Raw genomic sequence first — 25,560 nt, forward strand, 5'->3', positions numbered from 1 at the left:
TCAAAGTATTTTAAAAACCTGAAAAGCGTACTTATTTCACCTCTGACAAAGATGTGTTGTTATCAGTAACTCCAATAAGAAAGTACAACTCCACCATAAGTTTCTGGCGAAAGGACACAAAATGTACCCTTCTTACAGGACTGCAGAGGGCTTCCAGAAAAAGTGTTTGATTACAGCTTTTATTTTTAGTTAAAGAAATCATCAAAATGTTTCAGTGCTTACGAACTCCGTTCTAAACCCATCTTTCATTAAGCAGTCCACACATCAAACCACCTAATCACCCTCCTGAAGCAACGCTATCCAGTGGACACAAGAAACCCTAATCCTTCCTCCAAGATTTTCAAGAAGTGAAATTAGAAAGATGACATTTGCCAGAGCTTTGCCCTTCAAGATTACTATACATAGAACCAGAACAGTCCCTCTTACTATTCCCTGAGAAAGTTTGAAATTTAACTTAATAACTTCATGCTGATGAAGAGCAAAAAGTAGGATTACAACATACTAAGCAGTAATACTACTACGACAGTATGCAAATTCTTCTGTCTCACTGACACTTCACCGTTTCACAGTTCAAACCCACTACTGGAGTAGTAAGACTGACTATGCTGTGGTTTATAATTGGTATTCTATCCCTCCTCAGCATTGTTGCTGTGCCAGACTAACAGGTATTGCATTAATTTACTGCAATAACTTTAAAATTCTACCAAATTAAACATAGTATGACATTTAAATATTGAAAATGTAACAATTTATAGAGAAATTCTAGGTTTAAAAGTCAAACATTCCACTACCAAAATGATGAATTTTGAAGAACTTACTAGAAAAGCAGATTTAGGCATGTATCAGTATAACGGGGGGGGGGGGGGGAACCCAACACCCACCCCACCCCCACCCCCCAAAAAAAAAAAACCCAAAACAGCAACAACAAGAAAATCTTAGTCTTAATTCACACCATCAGAGTTCCCACTTGATGATACTGCAGGTATGTACAAACGTTTATTTACTAATACAACTGGCACGAGGCATACCTTTGTGGAACTGCTTTCAGTAATTTTTGCTAGCTGCCAAAGGATTACATAATGAGTACACTGCAGTGCATGAATAACGATCTGAAATCAAAAGGAAAAAAAAAAAACATGTTAGATGACAAAGACCAATAAAAGACAGCAACAAAAGCTATTTATTGTTGTACGTAAAAAACACATTTTAACTACAGACCTGTTCTGGCATGTCTCCATTTTCAATGCCAGTTTTCAATAACTTGTAGTTGCAGCCAAACAAGTCCCATCTTGATAGGTCATGTGCACTGGAAGCATTAGAAATAAAGCAAAGATGTAATTTAACTATCATCATTTCTGCAATGTGATGTTAACAACCAGTAAAAGTTTAACTGGTCTAAAACATTTTTAAAAGCAACCACCAAAAAAATACCCGCCATGAATACTCCCCCAAACCCCAACAATACAAAAAAGCCCCAACCAAACCAACAAAAAAAAAAGCCCAGATGATTTCAGTTTTGTATGTATTTCTTCATATATTCAAAACGTGTGATGTTGTGCACAACACTAAACATTCATGCGAAACAAAAAAACCTCCAAGTTGCATTAAAAAGTTAAGATATCAAATTAAAAACAAACAAAAAGAATCCCACACACCACAAACCCTGACAGATGTTTGCAGAAGCCTACTTACTTGTGAAAAGCAGTGATTCTTTTCAGTGTTGACAAGACTTGATATGCATCATCTTCATCAGGTTCCTCCCCCTATTTAATAATCATATAGTAAGAATCCCAAGCAATGTATACTAAGCAAACTAAGGAACTAAAGATAAAAACACACCAAAAAAAAGGAACAAAAAAACCCCAACACCCAAATTTAATAACACCAAGCCCCAAAACACAAACACCCACCCCTAAACTGAACCAACAACCACCAGAGAGAACTGTATTTAAATTATTTATCAATGACACATTTGTTTTTAGAATAGTTAAAAGAGTTTCAGAGTGAAAGTAGCAGTTCATGTTTAGAAATAGCAGCACAAGGAGAAACAGAAGAGGGGGGTGGGGAGGAGGGAGAAGGAGGGAAAAAAAGTCTAGGCTAGCAGAATACAATGTTATTATGTAGGTGCTTCAATTTTCTCTGAAGAATCCAGCAGAGGCCACTGTCAGACAATAGATACTGGACTAGATGGGCCACAGGTCACTACCTCAATCTTACTTTAATCACAGGAAAAAGCCTTTGACAGAGGTAAGAATGTGTTCTGTTCTAATTTTCCCACAAGTTCTGACAAACTTGCATTTAGAGAAAGAAAAGGAGTAAAAAGGAAAGGGTCCAAGAACTACCTATGTAAGTACGCATGATAAACTCTAAGGTCACAGAAACTCCTCCTCAGTGTACCAGAGATACTACAAGTCCCATGCATTTCACTTTCTGTTGTTGCACAACCTCAAGCACTACAGATGTCAACACCTCTACCGCAGCATTTGCCATTTCCCTTCAAGCCAACTGTCTGACATTTCATTTCCTTGCTTTACCTCTTCCTTCCCCTCACAAAGGGAGAAATAAATGGATTACTAGGCACATTTCTTACATAGTCCATGTATGCCTAGGGTTTCTAGAGTGGAGTCCTGGTTCAGGCCAATAAGCAAGAGGAACAAGAGTAAAGCTTGATAAAATAAGTCTGCATCCGTGAAGTGTGGAGAATGAAGCCGCCAGAGAAACCTCCCATGCTCCTTATCACGTATGAGGAGGAGGAGAAACAAGTTTTGTCTGAATGTCAGAGAACCCACGTAGCGAAGTTAAATACTGTATTAGAAAATTCGCACTCTTCAGATTAGCACAGTGTGGGAACAAAGCAATTTTTAAGCTATTAACTGCATCTGCTTGCATTCAGGAAGGGAGGGGGAGTGTTTTCTAGAGATTTTAACAACAGCAACGTGCAATCACAGGGCAAGACTAGCAACACTAGTACACCTGAGAAGAATCCTAGTGGAATTACAATGCTACATCTCTCAAAAGCATCAGCTTAAGAACCTAAAGGTGAAAAGTTTACGTAATTTTGTAGTTTATCTGAAACTTAGCTCAAATTCCCAAAAGACACTTATCAACAAGAGATTAAAGACTCACTGTCATTGTATAAAAGAACAGTCCGAGATCACATAATCACAGCAATGATACTGTTGTATTATTGTGCTTCACTTAGCAGGTTTGAAAGTCAGAGGGAAATTTCCACCCCTAAACTCACTGACTTGCATGGGAAGGCAGAACAACATACTGGAAATATTTTACAAGGGCAGGAAACGTTGATCTTGCATATTAAAATACCTCTTGCAGGAAGTCTTCAAGAAGACGATTAAACTTGTCTGCCAGTTCATCTATTAACTGACTTCTTGCAATGTCAACCCTGTTAAAGATTGTGAATTCTTCATTACAGAGAGCGTGGTACGTTTTGGAACAGGCTTCCAAAACATCTATATCTGTGTGCTTCTCCACAATATCCCGGATTTGTCGCAGTAAGGCATCCAAATGCTACAAGAAAGATGAGGCATGGAAAAAAATTATGTATTCATATATATACACGCATGCGTGTGCACATATCTTGAATTAACCTTAAGGAATTTTAAAAGATAAAATCAATTTATTACTTTTGTAACTATGATACAGAACACAACTTCTATAAAGCTCATGAAGCTTCTCAGTAAAAAATCTATTTAGCAAAAATTAAGTAGGAGCTTGTCAAAGGCTAAAGATTCAATGCATTTTAAAAGTCATTAAAAATTTGCAATTGTCAGTATGGTTTCATCCAACACTTGAATTTCCAGTGACAACTGAACAACACAGAAGCATTTATCTCCCACTCACACAAACATTTATAAATCGTCTTAAAAGCTGTATAATTGAAGATTTAGTTTCATAACACTCAAGTATCAGCACTGAAACCAACTTCAGTTGTTCTTACATGCCTTCCTTCAACCTGAGTTGCTCACTGCTGCTCTATCACTGCTAGGTTATGCTGTCAACTAAACATTTTATGGCTGTTTTGACCCTAATGATTTCCAGCTACTTGCTTCACAATAGAGCAAAATATTGCATTTGAGAAGGAGAAAACAGAGGTGAGAACAGCTTACCCCAACTTCATCCCCACAGCAGATAAAATGAGAGCGGTAACTACATAATTTGTCATCTGGTAGCTTTTGCCTTTTTATGATCACTGAAACTAATACACCACCGTCTTCATTGCATGAAAAAGAGAATTATCAAGCTACTTCTACAAGCTTTATCTGTCTGGCAGCATACCTCAGACATGACCATAACCAAAAAATAAATGCTCTCGCAAAAAATCCATCGAACTGGCAAGATTCTCTATTGCTATAGAGGCCTTAGAAAACTCCAACTTCCAGTGTCTCTAAGAATACAGTAACAATTCTGAAGTCCAAGTCTCATTCTCAATAAGGGTTACAATAAATAAGGTCTCACTCAAAAAAACCCCACACCTACAATGGTGACTGGAATTCCAATGACTAAGTCTAAATTGTGGGTTTTCTCCTTCTGTATTAAGTGTTATTAAATGTTACCTTACCTTTTCTAATCGCCCTGTTGTATAAATTTCCAAATCAAAGTACTGTGGCAACTGCAATAAGTTGGTGACCTTTTCTGCATCTACAGAATACTGTAAAATTGACAAAGAAAAATGTTTAAATGAAAGTGTCTTGGACATCACAATTTGTTATAGAACAATCAAATACTAACAAAGACTAGTAAGAAAAAAAGAAGACTTGTGCAAGACATACAGTTAGTTACAGAAACTACATATATATTTACATGTGTATGTGTTACTACATTTATTTCAACAGTCCATCAGCAAGAAATGGAATTACACCTACCTTTGCTAGCAACTGAGGAAGTGCCACTGCAAAAAGTTCAGTAATTTTTGTCCTGTCATCTAACTGTGTTTTCTTTTCCTTTGCTGTCAGCACCTAAAATATTGGTATTGAGAGAGTTTTACAATTTCAAGTTCTGGTGCAAAGTTTCATTTTCATTAATGAAATGACAATTAGGTACACAGACCTTCTAATACAATTGTAAAGTATCAATGTAGTAAAAAAAAAAAAGCCAATTAAAAAAATACATTCACCACCCAAAAAATGTAATTCAAAGTTACACCTGCTACTGAGAGTATCTTGAGAACAGAACTGACAATCTAGAACAAAAGGTTTACCTACCCTGCAACAAAATACCATGATCAGCATGCTTCTCTTGACAATGACAGAACAGCAAACCTTTCAGCTTATTTATGATTTTTAATGAAATGTATTCAATTCATATGTCAATCTGATCTTCATACAATTTTCCAATCTGTACCTAAATGGGTTTCTTACCAAAAGCTGCAAAAAGTCTTGAAAGCAGTTCCCTTCCCTGCTTAATGCCCCATTAAAAGAGAGCTGCCTAAACTCTATATAATCAGAGAAAACCAACTGGCTGGACTGCCCTCCTTCCAAAGAGCCTATGAAGTATATTCCCTTCCCTGATTTCACCCTTTGAAACTGAAAATAGTTTTCACTTTCCCAGACATTGGTTTTTGTTCTCCTTTCCAACCAATACTTCTTTAAAAATCAATTATGTACTACTTCTAATAGTAAAAACAAATGCAATAGTCCGAACAGTATGAAGCATGCACCAGAGTCCAGGAAAAAGTGAACTAGCCAGGTAGTGAAGGCTGTGGAGACTGAAGCTAAATTTCTGACTCCAGTCCCTTCAGCAGCAACCACCTACAACCTGCTTCTTCCCACACTGTCCCCACATAGCCATTCCCATATCTCGAGACAAGTAGCTTTTTCCTTCCTACCCTTTTGCCTGTTCCTCTTCCCACAGGAGGATGACATTCAGCTGCTTGCCGAATTGTACAAAGCATTATTTCAATCAGTGCACTTTCCTGTCTATCCGTTAAAGCTGAAATTTAAGAAACAGATGTTAATACACAGCTTGATTTCTCATTTTCCACTAGTATCTAAGGATCAAAATACGTTGTTGATTTTTTTTAAAAGAAAAGAAGAAATGCATTTAAGCCAACGGCTCATTTCCAAGGGTGGGGGTGGCACAGAGGACAGAGAGGATAAGCACCTTATAAAGCAACACAATAAAATATTCTAAAATTCAGGGAATATCCCTGGATGAGTCACGGGACAGGATGAAACAAATACCAAGTTTTATAATCATTTTAGTTCCTTTTCATTTTTTAGAGGTCCATTTACTAAGACCTATGAATTACAGAATTATGCAAGGGGGTTTGTTTGGTTTTACTGTCATTGAAGAGATGACTTTCTTTCCATAGGGTAGTTTTAACACTCAATAAATAAACCCATTTCACAAGCAACTTAAGTTTCTCTAATACCAGAAGTGCAGCCTGAACCTGTGGAACAACAGGGCAACTGGACACTGCATGCTTATTCTCTCTCTTTTCTCCCTCTTTGCTCCCCACCATTGTTCTTCCATACCAGAAGTGATCTCTTTCTATTCCTCACATTTTATAATTAGTATCAGTGATTTATTACAGACATGTAAAAATACAGAATATGTGGGGAGTCATAAATATAAACATCTTGTTTCCTCATAAATCAAGATTAACAGAAACTGCATAGCAATATAGAGCTCTACAAAAAAATCTTACGTTCTTCTCCATTCAGAGGCTCCTCCAACAGAAGACTGTTCATACATTCCCAGTCCTTCAAAAGGTCTGTTGCACAGTCCCACATGCTGTCCACAAGATAAGCAGCATGTTCATGCAACTAAAATGAGAATAGATTAAGTATTTTTCTTTATCAGCAATGAAGTTCATTACAGAACTTGCTATAATACACGGTATTTTTCTCACTTGGCTCCTGTCTGTGGCAAAAAAAGAGAGAAAATTTTGCGAGCTCTCTCAACAGAAGCTCTCTTCCCCAAGTAACTTAAAGATATGAATCCAAACCAACTACTACAAAGAGTAGTGCTACAAGATCTGTCAGAACTTGGGGAATGGGGGGGGGTGGTGGTGGTGGTGGTGCTTGTTTTGGTGGTTTTTTTTTACCTCCTCCCTTAAAATCTCCTAAATCACAATTCCTTCCCACCTATATATTAGCATGAAGAATGATGGAAGAATATTTGATAAGAGTAGAGCTCATAGCCTGTCTCAACACTGCACGCTAGACAGATCCTTCAAATAAACACCACCACACAAAACATTCTTTGATCCCCAGGTTGTATAGGAAAACTATAACAGATTCATGGTTATTAACCAATAAGTGGGGAAAAGAAAAACAACAAGAAATGAAATTCAAAACAAAACTGACTACAAAAAACCCAACTAAACAAAACAGAGAAAAAAGAACACATTCCACAAAAACAAGGATATCCCTGAAACTCAACTTACTTCACTTTCCAAAAAGAAAAACACTAATGTTTTCACAAGATTAGCATTTGGACTTTGTCTTCCCCTCCTTTTAAGTATTCCATCATCTTCAGCATCTCTGCGGCTGAAAAGCCTGTAGGAAAAGGTATTTCAGGACAAGTTTCTTCTTCATTGCCTTTGCCATGGTCATGTGGCAACCCATATCAAGATACTCATGTGGTAATTCACATCAAGATACTGGTTTTTACAGACACACACTGAACACCTTGCTGCTTGGCTTCACATTTTGTTTTGAAAGGAAGTAATTTGGGACACATCATTTTAACAATTTTATATATGCTGAGTTGGTATTTCACTGATTGTTTCTAGTGGAATGTATAATTATGACAACACACTTCACAAACAGTGGTAATTGCATGCAATTGAGCTCCCATGCTCCTCTTTAGCAAGCTGTATTTTCTGAACCTCCTCATGAGTCATTAAAGCAGCAAAGAAATACTGGGAGAAGGTCTGTACAGTATTAGATGGAAACCTGATTTTGTTTCCTTACACACCAGACATACGTGTTGAAACTCCCCACTGCTTGTGCATCCCGTCCCATTTTTTAACTAGAAAAGTACTTTATAAAATGGTTATTATCAGCCAGCTTTGGTGGTGGACTCCAAACAGGAAAATACTCGTTATAATTCAAGCACAAGTTACACATTTGTTATGATGCAAGCACAAGTTTTAGGTACCAAACTATGTAAGCATTTTAAGATGTTTCACAGAACACAGGAAGGACGGGAAAGGAAAAGACAGAGGCATGTCTTTACTATAATTCCCTGTAGGTACAAGCTTTTAAAGCACAGCCCACAAAATTGCTCTCTATTTCCTATTAAGAAAAACTGCAACAGTTGAAAAACCTATAGTAGTGTTACATTTTCTGTACGTTATTTCTTCTTAAGGCCACTTCATTATTCAGTTTTTCCTTTTCTTAATTAAAACTAATGAGAATCACAGCATTAATGCACCCACTAAAATCTACAGGGACAAGAAGTTAACTCTAATTTCTCCACCTTACTTTTTATAAAGAAATTCCCCTGCGGCAACTGCTACTGGCCGATGAGCTGAATAAACCAGATGGTAGACATTTTCACAGTCTTCTGCAGTCAGAACTTCTTCACTACTCCTAGGGGTGGGGATGGAAAGATGGAAAGGAAAAAAAAAAAGGCAGCTGAGTCAACAGAGACCAAACTCCAACGAGGGAGATGGAAATGAAGAAGATTCTTATTTTTTTTCCTTCAATTTATCATCCTAAAACCCAAAACAAGATAGTTTAGTTCCAAAGTCTTCCTAAACAAAAATTACTTATGAAATATGAGCATTTGGTAGAAGGTTATGCTCAAAAGTTCAACTACTGTGTAATGTTCAACGCATCACGAATTTCTTCAGTTCAAATATTCCATGATGGCTTCAAATTAGGGAAGCTGAATTCCAAGTTTCTAGCACTGTTCTAGCCAGATTGCTTCTGAAATTCCAATCTAAGTGTAAGATGCACAGACATTTCTCTAGACTTTGGACTACCTGAATTCTGTCAAGCTGCTGTCCCATCCCAAAGGTGTAAGAAATACTTTTCAATTTTAATATTTGTCGTAGGTCAGATAAGGAGATATACATGTACTTACTGTAAAACAAGAGTGAGTAATTTTATTGCTTGGACTGCAACATCGTATTCTTTGTCAAGAGTCATAGACACAATTCTATCCTAAGAACACAAAAGAAAGTATTTTCAAAGAGGAAAGAAGTGTAATACAACTTTAAAAAAATTCATACATTCTTCAAAATATGAAGTTACACTAACCTTGAATCGACTGGTGAAGAGTTCCAATTTGGAATTAAGCTCTTTATTATAGTAAAGCCCTTGCAAAGCAGTTAGGCATTTGAGTCTTACTTCTCCTTGCTAAAATAAAAATAAGAACTGAATTAGAAGTATAGGATACAGATGCAATCTTCAAATCATACAGGTTCCTTTCAGTCTGAATTAATTCAAAGACAAAGATTAAATGCTGTCAAGATATACTATCAGCAATTATGTTAACAACATAAGAATATGTCCTTGTTTGTAACAAGCCAATGAAAGAAAAACAAAAAAACCCAAAGGCAAACCCCCAGTGTCTTACCACAGTTACTGTCTCTGTAAGTCAAAATAGACTTGTTTCATTCTTAAAAGATGTACTCTAAATGCTCAAGATATTTCTAAGTAAATTCTATATGTTTCCTTTCACTTAATTAAAACTGGCACCACCTATATCACTAATGACCAGATCTTGTTAGATCAGAATTACCAAGTAGGCAAAGAAATATTTCTCCTGAAGTACAAGATCTACTTTAGCAGGGAACATGTTTTAATGCATAGATACAGAAGTACTTTTCAAACATCTAGGATGACTGACTTCATGTAGTTTCTTATCACGCCACTGCCAGACCTTATTGGTTTTCTGATATCAAACCCATAAAGAGCAATAGCATAAGTGAGCATCCCTCATTTCTTTCACTTCAAATTCAACACCTCAAAGTCTCCAATGCAAGAACCGAGACAATGTGCTGACTCAACAACGAATCAAGGAGTATTTCTAAACTGTATCTGTTAACCACTCCGAGCAGGGAATAATCTCTAGCTGGTAAGTAACAGCTTGAGGCACTCGGCACAAAAGGGGACTTTTCCCATGCTTTTTACAGCTAGCTGAGAACGCTAAAAAGTTTCTTAACTTGGCAAAACAGAGAAACTGCCAGGCTATACGACTGGATTATTTAATGTGAAATGCATTAATTTTAAATAGTTAAGTATCATAAAGTAGAAGTCTGTATCAGCAATAAATAAATAGAAAAAGCCATTTCCTTACAAATAACAGTTTCTTAAAAATCTATATATACTCTCTACAATATTCAAAGGAGTCAAGCCTAGTTGATATAAATGCTGAAATGCCAGTGCTTCTCAGTGATAAGGAAAACAGTGACTGATTAAAACAGTTAAGAGATCAGAACCTAGCCTGGCAAGATCAGCAACCAAAACTGTGTAGTTATCCTTCATGATTCTGCTCCTTTCCCTCAATGCAGCTTACCTTATCATGCATAGTCCACCCTACATATTTTAAGTAGCTGTCATTGAGAAAGGCGTCACTGTACATCTTCATCCATATTCCAATCTCTTCAATACATATAGCTCTTATTTCAGCAATTGCATCTCTGTGGAGAGAAGTGGGACAGTAGAATCAAACAGATCAGTAATTAGAAACAACTTGTCACCAGCTTCCCAAATAAATTAACAAAAGGTAAAAATTACTTGCTAAGAGAAACTTACCGGTATCTATGCACAAAAACACCTTTAAATATTGCATTCATCATGTTTTCTATTTCATCCTGATTTTCCTGAAGCTGAAAAAATTAACAGAGTACATAACAGTGAGCAACACTTCTACAGTTCGGATCAGACAGTGCTGATGCTAGACAAACTAACATTTGCAAGTGTGGCCACTAAATCCTTTCCTTAAAACGTTCACAAATGTGTTTCACAGTACAATAAGCTATTATTTAACAAATTATATCCACCACAGCATAAAAATTTTAGTGATTCTGACCATTTGAAAATTGTTCTTCAGCTGTAACAGAGACATCTTAGGTTTCTGCAAGGTCCTTTTTAAGTTATTTATAAAAAAACTTGATTTAATCTTCTAGCAACTTTAAGCCCAATGCTCAGCTCGATTTTTAATACACTATGGTTTTTATGGACACGTATTATTAGAACAATACCCAAATCATGTGAACCACATTACAAGGAATCTTTTCTGCGTGCTAAAGAATTTATAATCTAAAAACACAAGATACTGAAAGAACTGCAAATGGCTACATGAGCAGCATCCACTGTTTTGAATACCTCCTTCCTATTCATCCATTACTCAGGAGGAAAAAAAAAAAGCAGAAACTGAGTAAGGTGTTGCAAAAAAAATTAATTTCAGAATATAAAGCCGAAAAATAATGGAGGAGACAAATCTAGTCTCAGAGTAAACACCACAAAAGAAAGGTATGCAAGTGAGCTGAAAAGTGATACATGCAGTGTTTCAAGAACACAGAAAATTCTATTTGCTTTGAAAATGCAAGGAAGTCAGTTAAAAGATTTGACAACATCTAAATATTATCAGCAGACAAGCATATTCTTTTTGCAGTTTGAACTTTAAAGGTAGGACAAATTGAGGCGATGTCAGTAAGAATAGTTAAGGGCTGAGAAAGTCCAAGTTTCAGTGATCAGATTGGGGTGGGGTGGGGAACAGTGACAGGGGGACACAAACCCAAAACACCCACCACAAAGAAAACCCCAACCCAACCACACACCACCCAAAAATCCCCACAAAGAAATCACCGGAGCTATTACCCCGATAAGGGGTGGAGGGCATGCACGCCGCACACATGCATGGGAATGGATACAAAAGGTAAAGGACCCCTCCTACACGAGTTCAGAAAACCAGCAAGAACAATTTCCACCCCATCACAAAATTTAGGAATTTATGGAAGAAAGGAAAAACTGTAAGGAAATACAGTCAGAAGAAAAAGACTAAGCAGCAGGAGAAAAGGATTAACAAAGCAAAATATTTAACATGATCTGAGCCTAAATCTAACACTTGCCCCCAGTAGCCTTTGAAATGGGTGGGTGGGTGTAGGGGTATGTGTGCGGAGATTTCAAAATATTAAAAAAAAAGACATGCAGAAAGAATCAATTAATAAAGTGAATTTTAGTACTGGGTAAGGCTGCAATATAAATGAAACAAAACCTGAAATCAAACAATTGAACATTACTTAGCAGCTTACTTTCATTTAGTACAAGAAAAACAGAAAATCAAAACCAAAACTAGAAAAGCTGGTAGGAAATCCTAAAAGCCAATATTTGTAAGAAGACTGAGATGAGAAAAGCCTTGTTTCTCACATGACTGCCTTTCCTGTGTATCAGTGTATTACTCTGAATACTGGTCTGGCATGTGCATCTAGCACAACCACATTTAATGGGTGTTTAAGGGATCAGTCTCAAATTGCAAGAGATCTTCGCGAGATGAACAGAAGATGGAAGTTGTTAGTTCATCTGAATTGTCAAGAAAGTAAAAACATTAACAGTTAACAGCACAAAAGTTGATGAGCAAAAGTGAGATGCTTCCTTCCATCATAAGAAGGTTATTTCTAATGTCTAAAACAAACAAACAAAAAAAAGCCCAAAACAGAACACCAGTTCACCAAAAATAAAAACTTAAACGTGAATGAATCTGGGCTTTCAACAAGACAGCACTGTCAGCAATGAATCAGCAAGTACCTCTTACACAAAAAGAAAGAAAATAGAAATAGATTGCATTTTCAATTTTGATAGTGTTTTCTGTGGAAGAAAAAAACTTATCTAAAGCCTTGAAACAGTTTCTGCTGAGATTGGTGTTGGCATCATAAAAGCAGTGTTTTACCCCAAGATTGGGGCAGGGGGGTGGGGGTGTTTCTCTAGAAGCCAGAAACAGTCAATATATGGTAAATTTTGCTATTTATTTGAATTCAGTTTAGGAAACTGGTCAAAAAATACAACAAGAAATCATCTATTACTGATTGCAGTCTCTCTTGCTAACTTTACTAAGATGGCACTACCTAAAAAAATTAAAGTCTATGTTTATGTCTTTTTACAGAAAACCAGACAGTAAAAGCACCTTTCAAAGTTTTTCAAACGTTAAACAAGTTAAAGAACGAAACAGAGGACTACCTTTACCAAAAAAACCCCAAACAAATTACAGAACAAGATTAATTACTGTAATTTATCAACACATCCTATGCACACCAACTACAGAAAGTTGTACTCACCTCCTTTCTTTTCTGTAGCAAGAGTTCCAGCCTATCATTAGCTCGTTTCCCAATCATTTTATTTCGTTCTGCTTCATACTGCCGTTGTGTATTGTCCATGTTAATACTAAGATTTAATGCCACATTCACTAAAGCAGTCATCAGCTTCATGGCTATAAAAAAGTGAAGATAAGGATTATTTAAAAGCTAACGTGATCTAAGAAAAGTGATAAACAAAAATCTTGAAACCCCCTCCTGTCAACCCTTTCTGTATTTATGAAAATATATTCACTGTAAATTTCATGATATACAAACTTTAGCAGTGCTTTATGAAGCACTGCATCATTTCTTATCAACACAGTAGATGGAACACTGACAATTTTTTTAATACTATAAACATCATTGTCGAGTTGAGATATAGGATGTGCTCCCTCAAAAAAATGAAGGTGGAAAGTAAGACTTACAAACATGGTCCAGGAAATATTAAAAGCATTCCATTATCAGAATCAGTTAGTAGACCGATATTACCAAATCATTCCATCTCAAACATAGAAAAAGTTCCTTCCTTCAAAAAAAACCCCATGTCTTGGACAACCAGAGGCACCATATCACACCATTCTTTTCCCCTCAATTTTAATGAGGGGCCATTTTCTTTAAATATTGCTTTATTTGCAGAAGCAGAGAAAGGACATTAGGCAATTAGAAGCTAGAGAACTGACCAAAACATAAACACTTGAGTTGGATTTTTTGTGGCATTGTACTTCAGAAAAAAAAAACCACACATACAAAAAAAAAAAAAAAAAAAAAAAAAAAATATCAGACAAACATGCCTATTCCAGAAACCAGGAAGTGGTCAATAATATACTTGCTTTTCTTACAAACTTTCTAACCAGGCATGGAAGGGCTTGCATTGGCAGAGCATACACAGAACATTATTAAGCGTGTAGAACTAGCATAACGTTGATGAGTAAGGCATGAAGACATGCAGATATACCAAAATATCACCACACTGTGATCACCAAGGATATCAAGATGAAAAGAACAAGCCTCAGCTAATCATAGAAGCCAAATCTACTGCAAATAACAGTAAATATGGATAGAAGGATTTTGTTGGCTGCGTCTATCCCATATAAAACACAACCTTCAAGAACACAAACTGTAATCTCATATGAAATGCACAAGTAATTACACAAAAATCAATAGAATTGATGACTGATGTGAACAAATACAAACAGACTACTAATAAAAATTATTTTGTGTGACATTAACATGCAACAGGGAAGTTTTGCAACTTTTCTTCAGGCACAACTCAAATCACAAGAAGTAGTAAAAACCTGTTTTCTAAAGAACTAAAATGTGTATTAGCCATATGGTACAACGATCAAATTGAGGATACAGCAGAATCACTATATTCTCCTGAAATAAAAGGGTTCATTCCTTTCCCCTTAATAAATGCTGTGGCTAGTGGGAGCCTCTCAGCAGCAGCCCAAGCCACAGTGTGCTCATGTATATTCAAGAGAGAGGATCGATGAGATAGAGCAACTGATCACGCAGTCAGACCTGAAGCTAGCTGCACATCAGGCAGTTCCAGTGAAGTTAACAAGTACTATTTCCACTGTGGCAAAAGCTCAGTTTCATTTATAGTCAAAATTCACCTTGTTCAGACTAAAACTGCTGTAAGCAGCCTTACGCGGGCAGACTGAATGCTGTCTGAGGCCTCTCTCAATAACCAACACAGGTTTAGGACTTCCTTAGCCAAGAAGCTTATCCTCTGGTCCATGTAATGGCATATTTATTTTAAACACTCTACACTTAACTCATAAGCAATTTCTTTGTAATTTATCAGAATTGGGGGCGGGGAAATCACATAAAAAAGACAATTAAAATCATACAGAAATTTAGTGACTGTATCACTAATGATGAATTCTTTACAATTATTTTTAATGCAATGAATGGAAATGCTACTTCCAATTACATTGTGACATAGCCTCAACATACAGCACAATTTATATTTGTAGTAAAAACTACAACCAATCTAAAATAAGACTCCTGTCTGACTTAATGCAGAGCAGAAACGGGTTCAACTGCATTTGAGGTTAAAGATACCTCCACCCTTATTATGACTGAACACAAACTTGTAGAATCAACTGAAAAGTTTCTATGTACTGGACTTAATGCTAACAAAAATTTAAGTACCAGACAGCTGATAAAGAATGCTCTAAAATAACGTTGTGTTTCTCAGTAAAAGCAATAAAGACATGACAAGAAAGCTGTACCAAAACAAGCTGCATTAGACAAAAACAGTATCAGACAACAAAACACAAGCTGAATGTTGAATATCAAGTTCAACCAGAACAATTCTTTCATGTGCAACACAACATAAAATGGAAGCAGTACACAGAAAAATATAATTCACTGACCTGCCAGTGTGCTAGTGTGCCGAAATGCTCTGACTTGTGAGTCTGACAGCCCCGTAAGCAGTGAAATGACAGTATCCATCATATATTCATCATATATGATGCTATATTGACATTGTCGGACGAGTACTCCAATGAACTCACAAAAACTGGATTTGAACTTCTTCCACTGGGGACCAGCCATAGTTAGTGGGTAATCTCCACTATCCTATTAAAAAAAAAAGGGAAACAGGAAACTCTTTCAAACATCTTAAAAGTTATTTTATTAAATAAAATTTAAAAAAGAGATGGGTATAACTTCAAAGCCAAAATCTCCAACGCATTAAAAATGACACATCAGAAGATTATGATTCCACAACTATGCATCTACTTTGCAGCCTGGACTTGTTATATACAGAGACAACATTCTATGAGTCCTACCATAAACAATTCACATAATCAGATACACTGAAAAAACTACTAATTTCTCCTTTCTGTCCTACTCCCCCAAATTTATTTTTAAAAAAAAAAAAAAAAAAATCATACCCCTTACAAATCTGCTTCAGATTACACTAGAAAAAAACAACCATCACACGAAGAGTTGACATGCTTAAGAACACTCAGTTCAGAACAATAATATAAGTTTAGGGGGAGATGCTTACATACCAGGATGAAAATTCCTGAAGTCATAAAATGACTACTATAACACCTAGAAGATAACACATGTGTTCCTCTCCTCATTTGGAAACCTTTACAAATAATGATAGAACAATGGGCAGGGGCAACTCAATCATTTGTATCAGTGCTTCTGTGATCAGCTTATTTAAGATGCTAAACAACATTACAGATTGAAAATTAAGAAAGTATCCATGAAAAAGGATTAGAAATCTAGGAGTTGCTCATTAACAAGAAAGAGTGAGCATAACATAGTGATAAAAAAACCTGAACCAACAGTCCCAGCTGAAGCTTTATAAATTTCATACGACATTACCTTAGAGTAATCAAATCTATTATGCACTGAGATAGTTCTAAGGGATACTAAAATCTTCTTAAACAAACACATATTACATTCTCTCCTGTTAAAAGTTACCAACATTTTTTGGATTTTAATTGGGGAGGAGGGAAGTAAATTATTTCTGTATTAGGCAAATTTGGGAAGGAGGTTTTAACGCTACCTTTACATTCTTTGGAACACAGCGTATAAGAAATACCACTCGGAACTAAACCCACACACACAACAAGACCACCACCACCACCCAACAAAACCCTCGCCACAAACCTGAAACACAAAAAACATCCAAAAACCCAACGCCTCTCATTTACCCCAACACTCAGTGCAACAGAAAGTGTCAATGTAAAGGGAAAAAAAGTTCTAATTCCCCTGAAAGGCAAACCATTACTCCTCAACTGGAGAATAATCAAATTCAAATCTCCAAGATATGTATATTAATGAATGCACAGAAATACATTTAGCAACCATTTTGTAAGTTGAAGATGACATAAAGGCCTTACACACAGAGCAGGAATAAAGAGGCATCCCACACAGCCCCACAACAGGGGCTCCCATTATTCAAAAACTGAAAGTTGATACTGATTTCTTAAACCATTCATAAAACAAGTTACATACATGTAGAGCTTTACTTCTTAAGTCTCACAAGTTAGTGAAATAGGGGGGTTCAAGATTTTCATTCAGAAAATTCCTGTCATTTCCGCAGCTGACTTGTAGCAAAGTGATCCAGTAAGATTAGGACAGGTAAAATAAAAAAAATAGCATCAATACATTACCAGCACTTCATGAAATTACCTCATCAAATTCCTCAGTCATTTTTCGGATTATTTCAGAATTCTGCATGTGTCGGAACATCTCTGCTGTAACAACTCCTACAATTTAGATATTAGATTATTAGTACTTTTAATATGAAAGAGAGAGATAGCAGATGACATGCCTCCTGCTACAATGTAACAATGATCAATTTTCAGCTTACCTACAGATTATACATACAGTTTTTAACAAGTGTTCAAAATGTGTATTTTTTTATTTTAGCATCCATGTATAACAAGCGCTTGGCACCAATCCTTTTTCTAATATATACACATAGGTGTTATTTTCATTCTTTTTTAAGTGCGTTTGTCTGCATGTACACACTCATCTAGAATTTACTCATTTGCTCCTATTCAGAAGTCAAAGATACTTGTGCCAGACCTCTTCATCAGCTGAGAGCCTACACTAATCTGAAGTGACCTTTCAGGACTCAAGGATTCTAAATGGTATAAGACAATCTTGAACAGTTCTGTTGCTACTTATTATCTTCTGTACTGCAATAAACACAGTGATTTCACACAATTTCTATTTGTCTCAGCTTAAAATTGTTAGTGTAAATCGTTACATAAAATATATCTAAAGTTTACTGCAACTATACTGCAAAATTCATTACAAGGATCATCTCAGAAAGCATTAAAAGATTCTGGAGTTTTATCTGGTAACAATAATCAAAAGGTCACTGTTCTTGAAAGCATGGATAACCTCTGAGGAATGCTGTTAGCTTTCTGGAGATTTGTGCACATTAAAAGTTTATCAGGACAGAGAACACTTAAGAAGAACAAATTACATCCAGTCCTGCTCTATCAAGCGCAGTGATACCGCAGGGTCAGTTACTTTCTCCTCTTCAAAAGGAGGTGAGGGGGAAAGGAATGAAAGACATGGAAATGAGAAAAGAAAACCAGAAAACAAAGAAGAAAAAATACAGAAATAGAATCTTACTGTAGACAGACTACCATGAAGCTGTCCATAGTATCCTTCAAATCAAGCACCTTTAAAAAGTCTATGAAACAACCTTAAAACACTCAATGATAAGCAGTTGATTAATCCAAACTGGAATTCCAAGACTGAACAAGCTAAACTACCAATGTTTAAGAGAGAGAGATGGTTTCCTGAAATAACAGGAAAAGCAGAGACGGTTAAGTGCTAAGTGCCAGTACTGCATTCTCTCTGGTGTGAATACAAAAGGCTTACTCTACATTTTAAAATATAGTACAATATTTCTAATCCTCCTGCTCCCACCTTCAGAAATACTAGCTTAACTACAAGAACATAATAATGTAAACTAGCTGCAAGGATGGAGCAGTCCTACAGGACAAGTAACAATAAAAGGCAAAGAATGAAAATCATGCTACAATACCACTTAAACGGATGAGTAAACATTTCAGTATCTTACCTTTGCAGCCTGAACACTGAATAAAGAAGTTAATGAGATCAAGAAGTGCTATATCTCTGTCATGTTTGTATGACTCTATCCAGTCATCCACTACAGACTGAAAAGAAACAAATATAAAGGCACTTTATTTTTCATAATTGAAGACAGCCATTGTTATTTAACTGGTTTCCAGTAAGTGATTCTTGTTCCTTCCACAAATAAATTGAACTCTGTGGTTTTTTCAATTAATACAAAACAAAATGTTTGAATGATCCTTTACTGCCATAGACCAGTTTTCAAGAACTCCTTTTACTCTATAAAGATATCCAAGTAAGAAACTGACACCTAAACATAAAGTACAAGAATACCATATAGTCCTGCAGTAACTTTTTTGATGAAGAATGCAAAGGTAACTGCTGTATTTTAGAGAAGCAGGTTTTCTCTCTGCCCACCCAGTGACACTACTCTAAAGATACTACTCAGGTGTTCAGTTTCAACAGCTATAACTCCCTATACTCTTCAAAAATTCAACCCTTTGACAATCTGTGCTCCATACACATTACCCCTAAGAGCATGAACAGCACCACCTTACATTGTACGGACATTAATTATTCTGTATTCACTAAACCATATAGGAACAAAGTCATTTTACTGGAAAACCTTAAAGGGAAGCAAATTAATAGGAAACCTCCAATAATGATTTTGAGAAAGGGAATATAAACGCTATTATGTTTAAACCATCCATGTGTATGGTACAAACTGTCTACTGCAGAAGTCATAAAAACATACATCATCTAATTAATTTATTAATAAAGACACAAGAGACTCACTTTAGTATCAAGTTCTCAGCTTAGAGGTTTTTAGTATGTTCATACCCTGCCTTAAAATCTAGAGTCATTCTAATAAATTCTAAATAAAGAGAGCTGATGGAATAGTTCAGAACTTCCAGAAGACAACCAGACTGACTACATGTCTCCAATGCTTCCTATCTGTACCCGCAGTGCTTACTCTCACAGGCAATAATGCTGCGAGGACAAATAAAACATACTGCCACGCAGAAAGATTCCTGAACAGAGATACAGCTACTTCCCTCTTCCCTGAATTTAAGACTGTTTATAGTATGACACACAAGATTCCTCAGCAAGGCAAAAAGAGTGGAAAAATTCAAACTGGCATACACTTCGCAGTAGGAGCAGAACCCACAAACCAGTACTGATTCAATTGACCTGTGGGGAAGAGGGAAATAATCTAGGAAACATCTTAAATTAGGCTTACAAAGGTCACTGTGCAAGACCAGGGTAATGCTAGGAACAGGACAAATATTTCAGTTAGGCAGCCTTGCTTTCCGAATTTATTTTAAAGAACATCCAGCAAAATAGTTTCTCAAAACATTTTGTCTCAGTGGACGAACCATCTGTTTTTGTCAGAGAATAGACACTAACTCAGAAGGAGGTATGGAACCCCATTTAAAATAAAATCGAGTAAAAATTATTACCAAAATCTTATCAGGTGAGCAAGCGCTGAGGGCCACAGAGAAAAACTTCTTGAAACTAAGTGCTGAAGTGGACCTGACTTCAGAAACACTTTGAGATTTTTTCCTTCCTTAATTTTATAAAAATTTTGACTAAGATTCACTCTGTTACCCATGCTACCAATTCCCCAAATTCAACAGAGTAATCAGGCCTGGCAAAGGCCCATTTTGCTCCTGGAAAGCAAGAGATTTTTACTGTGTACCATTTTAAACAGTTCAGATGTCAAGAACATACAACTGCTGATAATTAGCTGAAAATGCAGCGCACACAGTAACAGTTAGAAAAGTACAGTTTTTCCACCCGTTCTGAAACACGGCAGAACAAAACAAATGACAGAACTATCACAATTTCTCCGCACAAATTCAAAGGAATCTGTTCTTTTTTACAAGCCTCAACTAAATTTCTCCCAAGTAATTCAGGCTTCAAGGTTCCCAGCTCTAATGCAGGTGCCTGCAAATCTTGAGAGGACTCCACATAGACCCAGCTTCTTCCCGCACATGGATCACAGAAGCTGGAAACTCTAGATTTCCAATCCCAAAGATAGTCCTTCTTCCAGGCTGCTGAGGAGTCACATGAGTGAGTCAGCAGGAAGGCTTCATGGCTGACAGGCTTACACTTTAACCCTCTCTCCACTGGAAGATTCACATAGTCAAACAAATGATTTACTGATTTAACTGAATTTTTTTAAAAGTGCAACATTTCTTAATAGACAGACTTCAGTCCTATTAGTAAATGCAGTGGAGAAAGTGCCTAAAGCAGACACTACTAACAGGTTAAGATTTCCTGTCCCAAATTCCACCCAAATAAGCATGTTATAATATACATTAGCCAAGTCAGCTTCATTAGAGTAGCCCTTAAGTTGTAGCTAGTAATTTTACTTTGGATGAGAGAAGAGAAGCAATTATCTCTTCTCAGATAATCTAAGCTCTGGGAGTATCTACAAACTGCAGATTTCTTGTTAAGTTATATGAGAACTATAAGCATAAGCCACATTTATATTTAGTTACACCCCCACCAAAAGGACTTTGAAGTCACATAATCTAAAATAACCTTTCTTCATTCAGAATCCTGTAAACTCACTTTGAATTTGTTTCAATTTCTTCATTATATGTGTGGTTATTCACATCTAATATTTAGAAATGAAAACTCAAGTTTGTTCACAATTAAACCTTAACAATGCAAAAATCACTTTTTCTAATCTTAATCTGCAACTAAAAAAAAACTATAAATTGAAGAAAAAAATTACTTTAGGCTTCATTTTCTTAAATTGTACGAACAGGATAATATTGTTATATTTAACGTGTATATTCATCCAAGTCATAGAGATATCCCAAGCCTTACCTGCATAGCACTCTTGCCCATTTTAACTACCTCAAACAGCATCATGTTTTCCACACCATTCTGTTGGTGATGTCCATTCATCCGATTCGGACCACCAGGTTTCCCTCCTCCGTTTCCACTTTTCCCCTTCTCTGCTGGTCCTTTTTTTCCTTTTTTACAGGTCTGCAATCACACACACACAGTAAGTTTTAATTGGGTATTATGTAGTAATTAAAAACACTTGAATCACTATTCACACATATACATGAGGCCTTTTGTTCTCAGGAACCAGATTTAATATCCAAAATTGAGAATAAAAGGTGATCTTGACTGATACAATGACCAGTGAGAATTCTACAGGTTCCACTTCCTCCCTCCCTCATTTAAAATCTTCTAGCAACTGAAAATGCCATTACTGATAGTGTATGTCACAAAGATTTTTCTCTTGTTTAAATTGTAAAACAGATTACACAGATTTTATTTAAAACAGCTATGGCAATTCCCTTAACACAAATCACCAAGTCTCCTCTGCAATTCATTAACCTTTTTTTTTAATATGAGCACACTGGCAAGTAGGGGTGAAGAAAAGCAGACAGGTTTCTTTGATTCCCCAAATCAAACATGACTTACATAAAGAAGAAAGAAAAAAACCTAAACAAATTAATTGACTGTTGTACTAAATTAGTTATCACCACTTCTTAATCACTAGGCACTGTATACTGGTACAGGTACACGGGGTGCTCGGCAGCCCCAGCACAGGCCAGCCAGCGTGCCCGTGTGTGCCACAGTAGCATAGAAGCCACATGTGAAGGGTGCCAAGACACTGGGAGGGCAGAAGCCACCCAGGGAGGGAGAACACATGTTCCATGAGGGGACAGAAGGGCTACTAACTGGGTTTAGACCTCCCCACTCGGGTAGTGTAACCTCCTGTCTGCAATCTAGAAAAAAACCCCAACCACTCTGAATTAAATTACTGGCTTCTGTTCACTTTTCAAATTAAGAGAGAGCCAGAATTGATGACACCAACCAAAAGAGAACCGTCTTAGCACCAAATTGAAGTACAGGATGGAACACACACAGAGACTAATCAAATCAAAGCTCAATCTTTTTCTCCCCCACCTCCCTTATGCCTTCACAGCACTAAGGAAACACCATGCAAATACTCAAGATGAAGCATTTCAATGCAAATACAAACATGAACCCTCTTGGCAGAACACTCGCATTTTCAGAAAATATTCCTAGCTCATTCAGCTTCAAAGCAAGCGTTGAACGCTTCAGCTCATAACAGTAAAAGTGTTTCAGTATCCCTATAAATGGAACATACTTTTCCTTTGCCTTGTTTTTGGTTTTTTCCTTCAATATCCTCAAAGTCTGTATCAGAAGAGAAGTGTGTTTCAGACTCCCTGCAAGGATAAAAAGACAAACTATTTACACATTCTGTCAGAAACGTTCTTAAAGACACTACATAAAGTCACATTATGCTCTCGCTCCAGTAAGTCAACTCTAACAGTGAACCTGCTTCTTCTTCTGTTTAAGTCTACTGTTGTTGAGGAACAAATTGGAGCACATCCTCACACTCACACCCTACCCTGCATGCTTCCTCCAAACAATTTACCTGGCAAAGACAGCTGTACAGGTTAAAAGTTTTAACCTGTTAAAAAGGTTAAAAGATTTAAAAGTAGGCAGAAAATAGCAACCAGTTGAGAACCTTGGTTGTGGCAGGTGACAAACACTACACCAGCTCAAAAAAAGCAAAGAGTACTACAAGTAGCTGCCACAAATACTTAAAAAAAAAATAGGGGGGGAAACTCAACAGGTAAAAAAAGAAAGCACCACCTTCCTTCACAACCAGTGTCTCAGCAGATCTCTTCATGCTAGCAGAAACTAAGTAAGCAGTTAAGAGGTATGCACTTCTGTTGAAAGGTGTGGGGAAAAAAAAGTTTAGGTGAGGTTTCTCCCTCAAAGATAATCTGTGGTTGTTTAGGCTTATAAGATAAAAAAATGTTAAAACAATATACAAACTTTCTCATTTGTTTAATTTCCTACATTGCTACAATACGCTGCATCAATACACAAATCCTTTATTGCCAGCATTGATGGGGTGTGGGTGGGTGTGAAATCACTGGAACGGTTCTGTATTTCTACATTTCCTGTAGAATACAATTTAAATAATGCTACTAGATCTTGTTTTAAACACATACATGCAGTACGATGAATTCCAGGTGCTACCAAAAATTCTGGATACACACTTGCTGAATTGTTTAACAATGCAATCATAAAGATGACCGGGGGCACAGGAAACCCATTCCCATGTATTTATAACATTCTAAAACAATCCAGAAACTTAAAATCTCTATCTATTGCAAGTGTCTGAAAGGGGCTTTCTGCCTTGTAACATGTATTTTGCTAATTCTAATTTTGTTGACTATGTACTCTGATACGGACTGAAGAAATCTCCAACCTTGGGCTGTGGGGGGTGGAGGGGAGTGCACAGAGAAAGAAAAAGGTGAGACATTCCTTCAACACTTCCTAGGTGGTGTTCTTTTCACAGGAAAGAACAGAACCCAAATTCCAAACATTTCACTAAGCAATGAACCATACCAACAGAGTAAAAAAACATTATAAACAGCCATAAAAACAGTATTTCACATTAAACCATCTTTCAATTTACCTTTATTTCTCCTTAAAAGGAATAAAAAACCCCCACACAAACAACCTCACTGATACAAAACCGTTTCTTTGTATCTTTTTAGATTTTATACCAATTTAATCCATTTCAACAGGCTGCCAATTTCTTGACAGTTAAAAGGTGTGGAAATGGACTCTCTTGGTCTGCTTAAGTGATCATTATCACTTTACTCCTCTGTCCAAAATGCAGTCTATACCCGATTTTACATCTTGGAAATGCCAACGTCTGTTTCTTAAAACTGTAGGGAGACGAGACACCCAATAAAATTAGGTCAACAGCATCAAGAAACTGATGCCCGAGGAAAGCTAAGACTTCGGTTTTAGCTGAAGATTTGGCATTGGGTATTTTAAATGTTAGGCAACCTGCTCCAGTTATTAAGGGCAAACTCCTCAACTACTTCCTCTCTTTCTATAAAGAAGCCTTAATAAAGGAAACTTTTGGTATTCCTAATCAAAGAGTTTCTTCTTCAAACATTTCATTTTGAAAGACAGAATCCTGAGAAGTACATCACATAAAGTGTCTGTCACAACAGCTTCCTACTAGCGAAGTTTAAAAGCCAATTTAAAATAATAAAGCACTTCTGAAGTAAGGCTGAATACTCAAGAAAAAATTCAAACTATGCTTTATCAACAGCTCAATAGAAAAAAATCTAGAACTCTATTCCCTCATTTTGTTTCCAAGATAAAACAAACCATATGCATCAACACTAGTAAAAGCCAGTACACTTAAAAATGAAACTACAAATTCTTAAAACACTTACTGAAGGAGAGTAAAATCAGTTGGTATTTCTGGAGCTGCTATCATTTCTTTATCATCTTCTGGAACACCACTGTATTAGAAAGATATTCAAAAACCAATTCGAAGTACAAGCTTACTTTTCTTTCTTCCTTTGTAACGGACAACTTCTGTAATAAAAAAAAAAAACAAAACAAACAAAACAGTTAAAGTTTTTCCACATAAGAAGGGGTAAAAAAGTTGGAAACACAGAAAATTTAAATCACACCACCCTGTTTCCAACCAAGCATTTTCCTCTTTAAAGATTTTATTTTTTTTACTCCTCCCATGATCCTGATACAAAGTACCTCCACAAATGTTAAAAGCATCACCCTCAAAGAAAATACATGAACATGGCCGGGGGGGGGCATGACATGGGGATAGGACAGGATGACACACCACCATTTTCTGAGTAGGGTGAGCA

At 36.4% G+C, this 25,560-nt stretch overlaps 1 protein-coding gene across 5 annotated transcripts in view; it reads right to left on the reverse strand.

Annotated features, from left to right (window-relative positions):
* STAG2 (STAG2 cohesin complex component) overlaps nt 1-25,560 on the reverse strand; it is an 82,208-nt gene that overhangs the window by 17,730 nt on the left and 38,918 nt on the right. For all 5 annotated transcript variants that reach the window (XM_055727247.1, XM_055727245.1, XM_014279041.3 and 2 more), the window contains exons 2-22: nt 25,123-25,267; nt 22,998-23,076; nt 21,695-21,856; nt 18,843-18,939; nt 17,432-17,508; nt 15,652-15,856; nt 13,253-13,404; nt 10,731-10,804; nt 10,492-10,615; nt 9,231-9,329; nt 9,055-9,134; nt 8,451-8,558; nt 7,409-7,520; nt 6,668-6,785; nt 5,846-5,949; nt 4,884-4,976; nt 4,580-4,669; nt 3,325-3,528; nt 1,693-1,763; nt 1,219-1,306; nt 1,029-1,109 (exon numbers count right to left, since the gene is read on the reverse strand). In XM_055727247.1, the coding sequence (XP_055583222.1) occupies nt 1,029-1,109; nt 1,219-1,306; nt 1,693-1,763; nt 3,325-3,528; nt 4,580-4,669; nt 4,884-4,976; nt 5,846-5,949; nt 6,668-6,785; nt 7,409-7,520; nt 8,451-8,558; nt 9,055-9,134; nt 9,231-9,329; nt 10,492-10,615; nt 10,731-10,804; nt 13,253-13,404; nt 15,652-15,856; nt 17,432-17,508; nt 18,843-18,939; nt 21,695-21,856; nt 22,998-23,076; nt 25,123-25,166 (2,262 nt within the window). In that variant the 5' untranslated portion in view covers nt 25,167-25,267. The remainder of the gene's footprint in view (nt 1-1,028; nt 1,110-1,218; nt 1,307-1,692; nt 1,764-3,324; nt 3,529-4,579; nt 4,670-4,883; nt 4,977-5,845; nt 5,950-6,667; nt 6,786-7,408; nt 7,521-8,450; nt 8,559-9,054; nt 9,135-9,230; nt 9,330-10,491; nt 10,616-10,730; nt 10,805-13,252; nt 13,405-15,651; nt 15,857-17,431; nt 17,509-18,842; nt 18,940-21,694; nt 21,857-22,997; nt 23,077-25,122; nt 25,268-25,560) is intronic.

Source organism: Falco cherrug, chromosome 15 (assembly GCF_023634085.1).
Source record: "Falco cherrug isolate bFalChe1 chromosome 15, bFalChe1.pri, whole genome shotgun sequence".
Lineage (NCBI taxonomy): Eukaryota > Metazoa > Chordata > Aves > Falconiformes > Falconidae > Falco > Falco cherrug.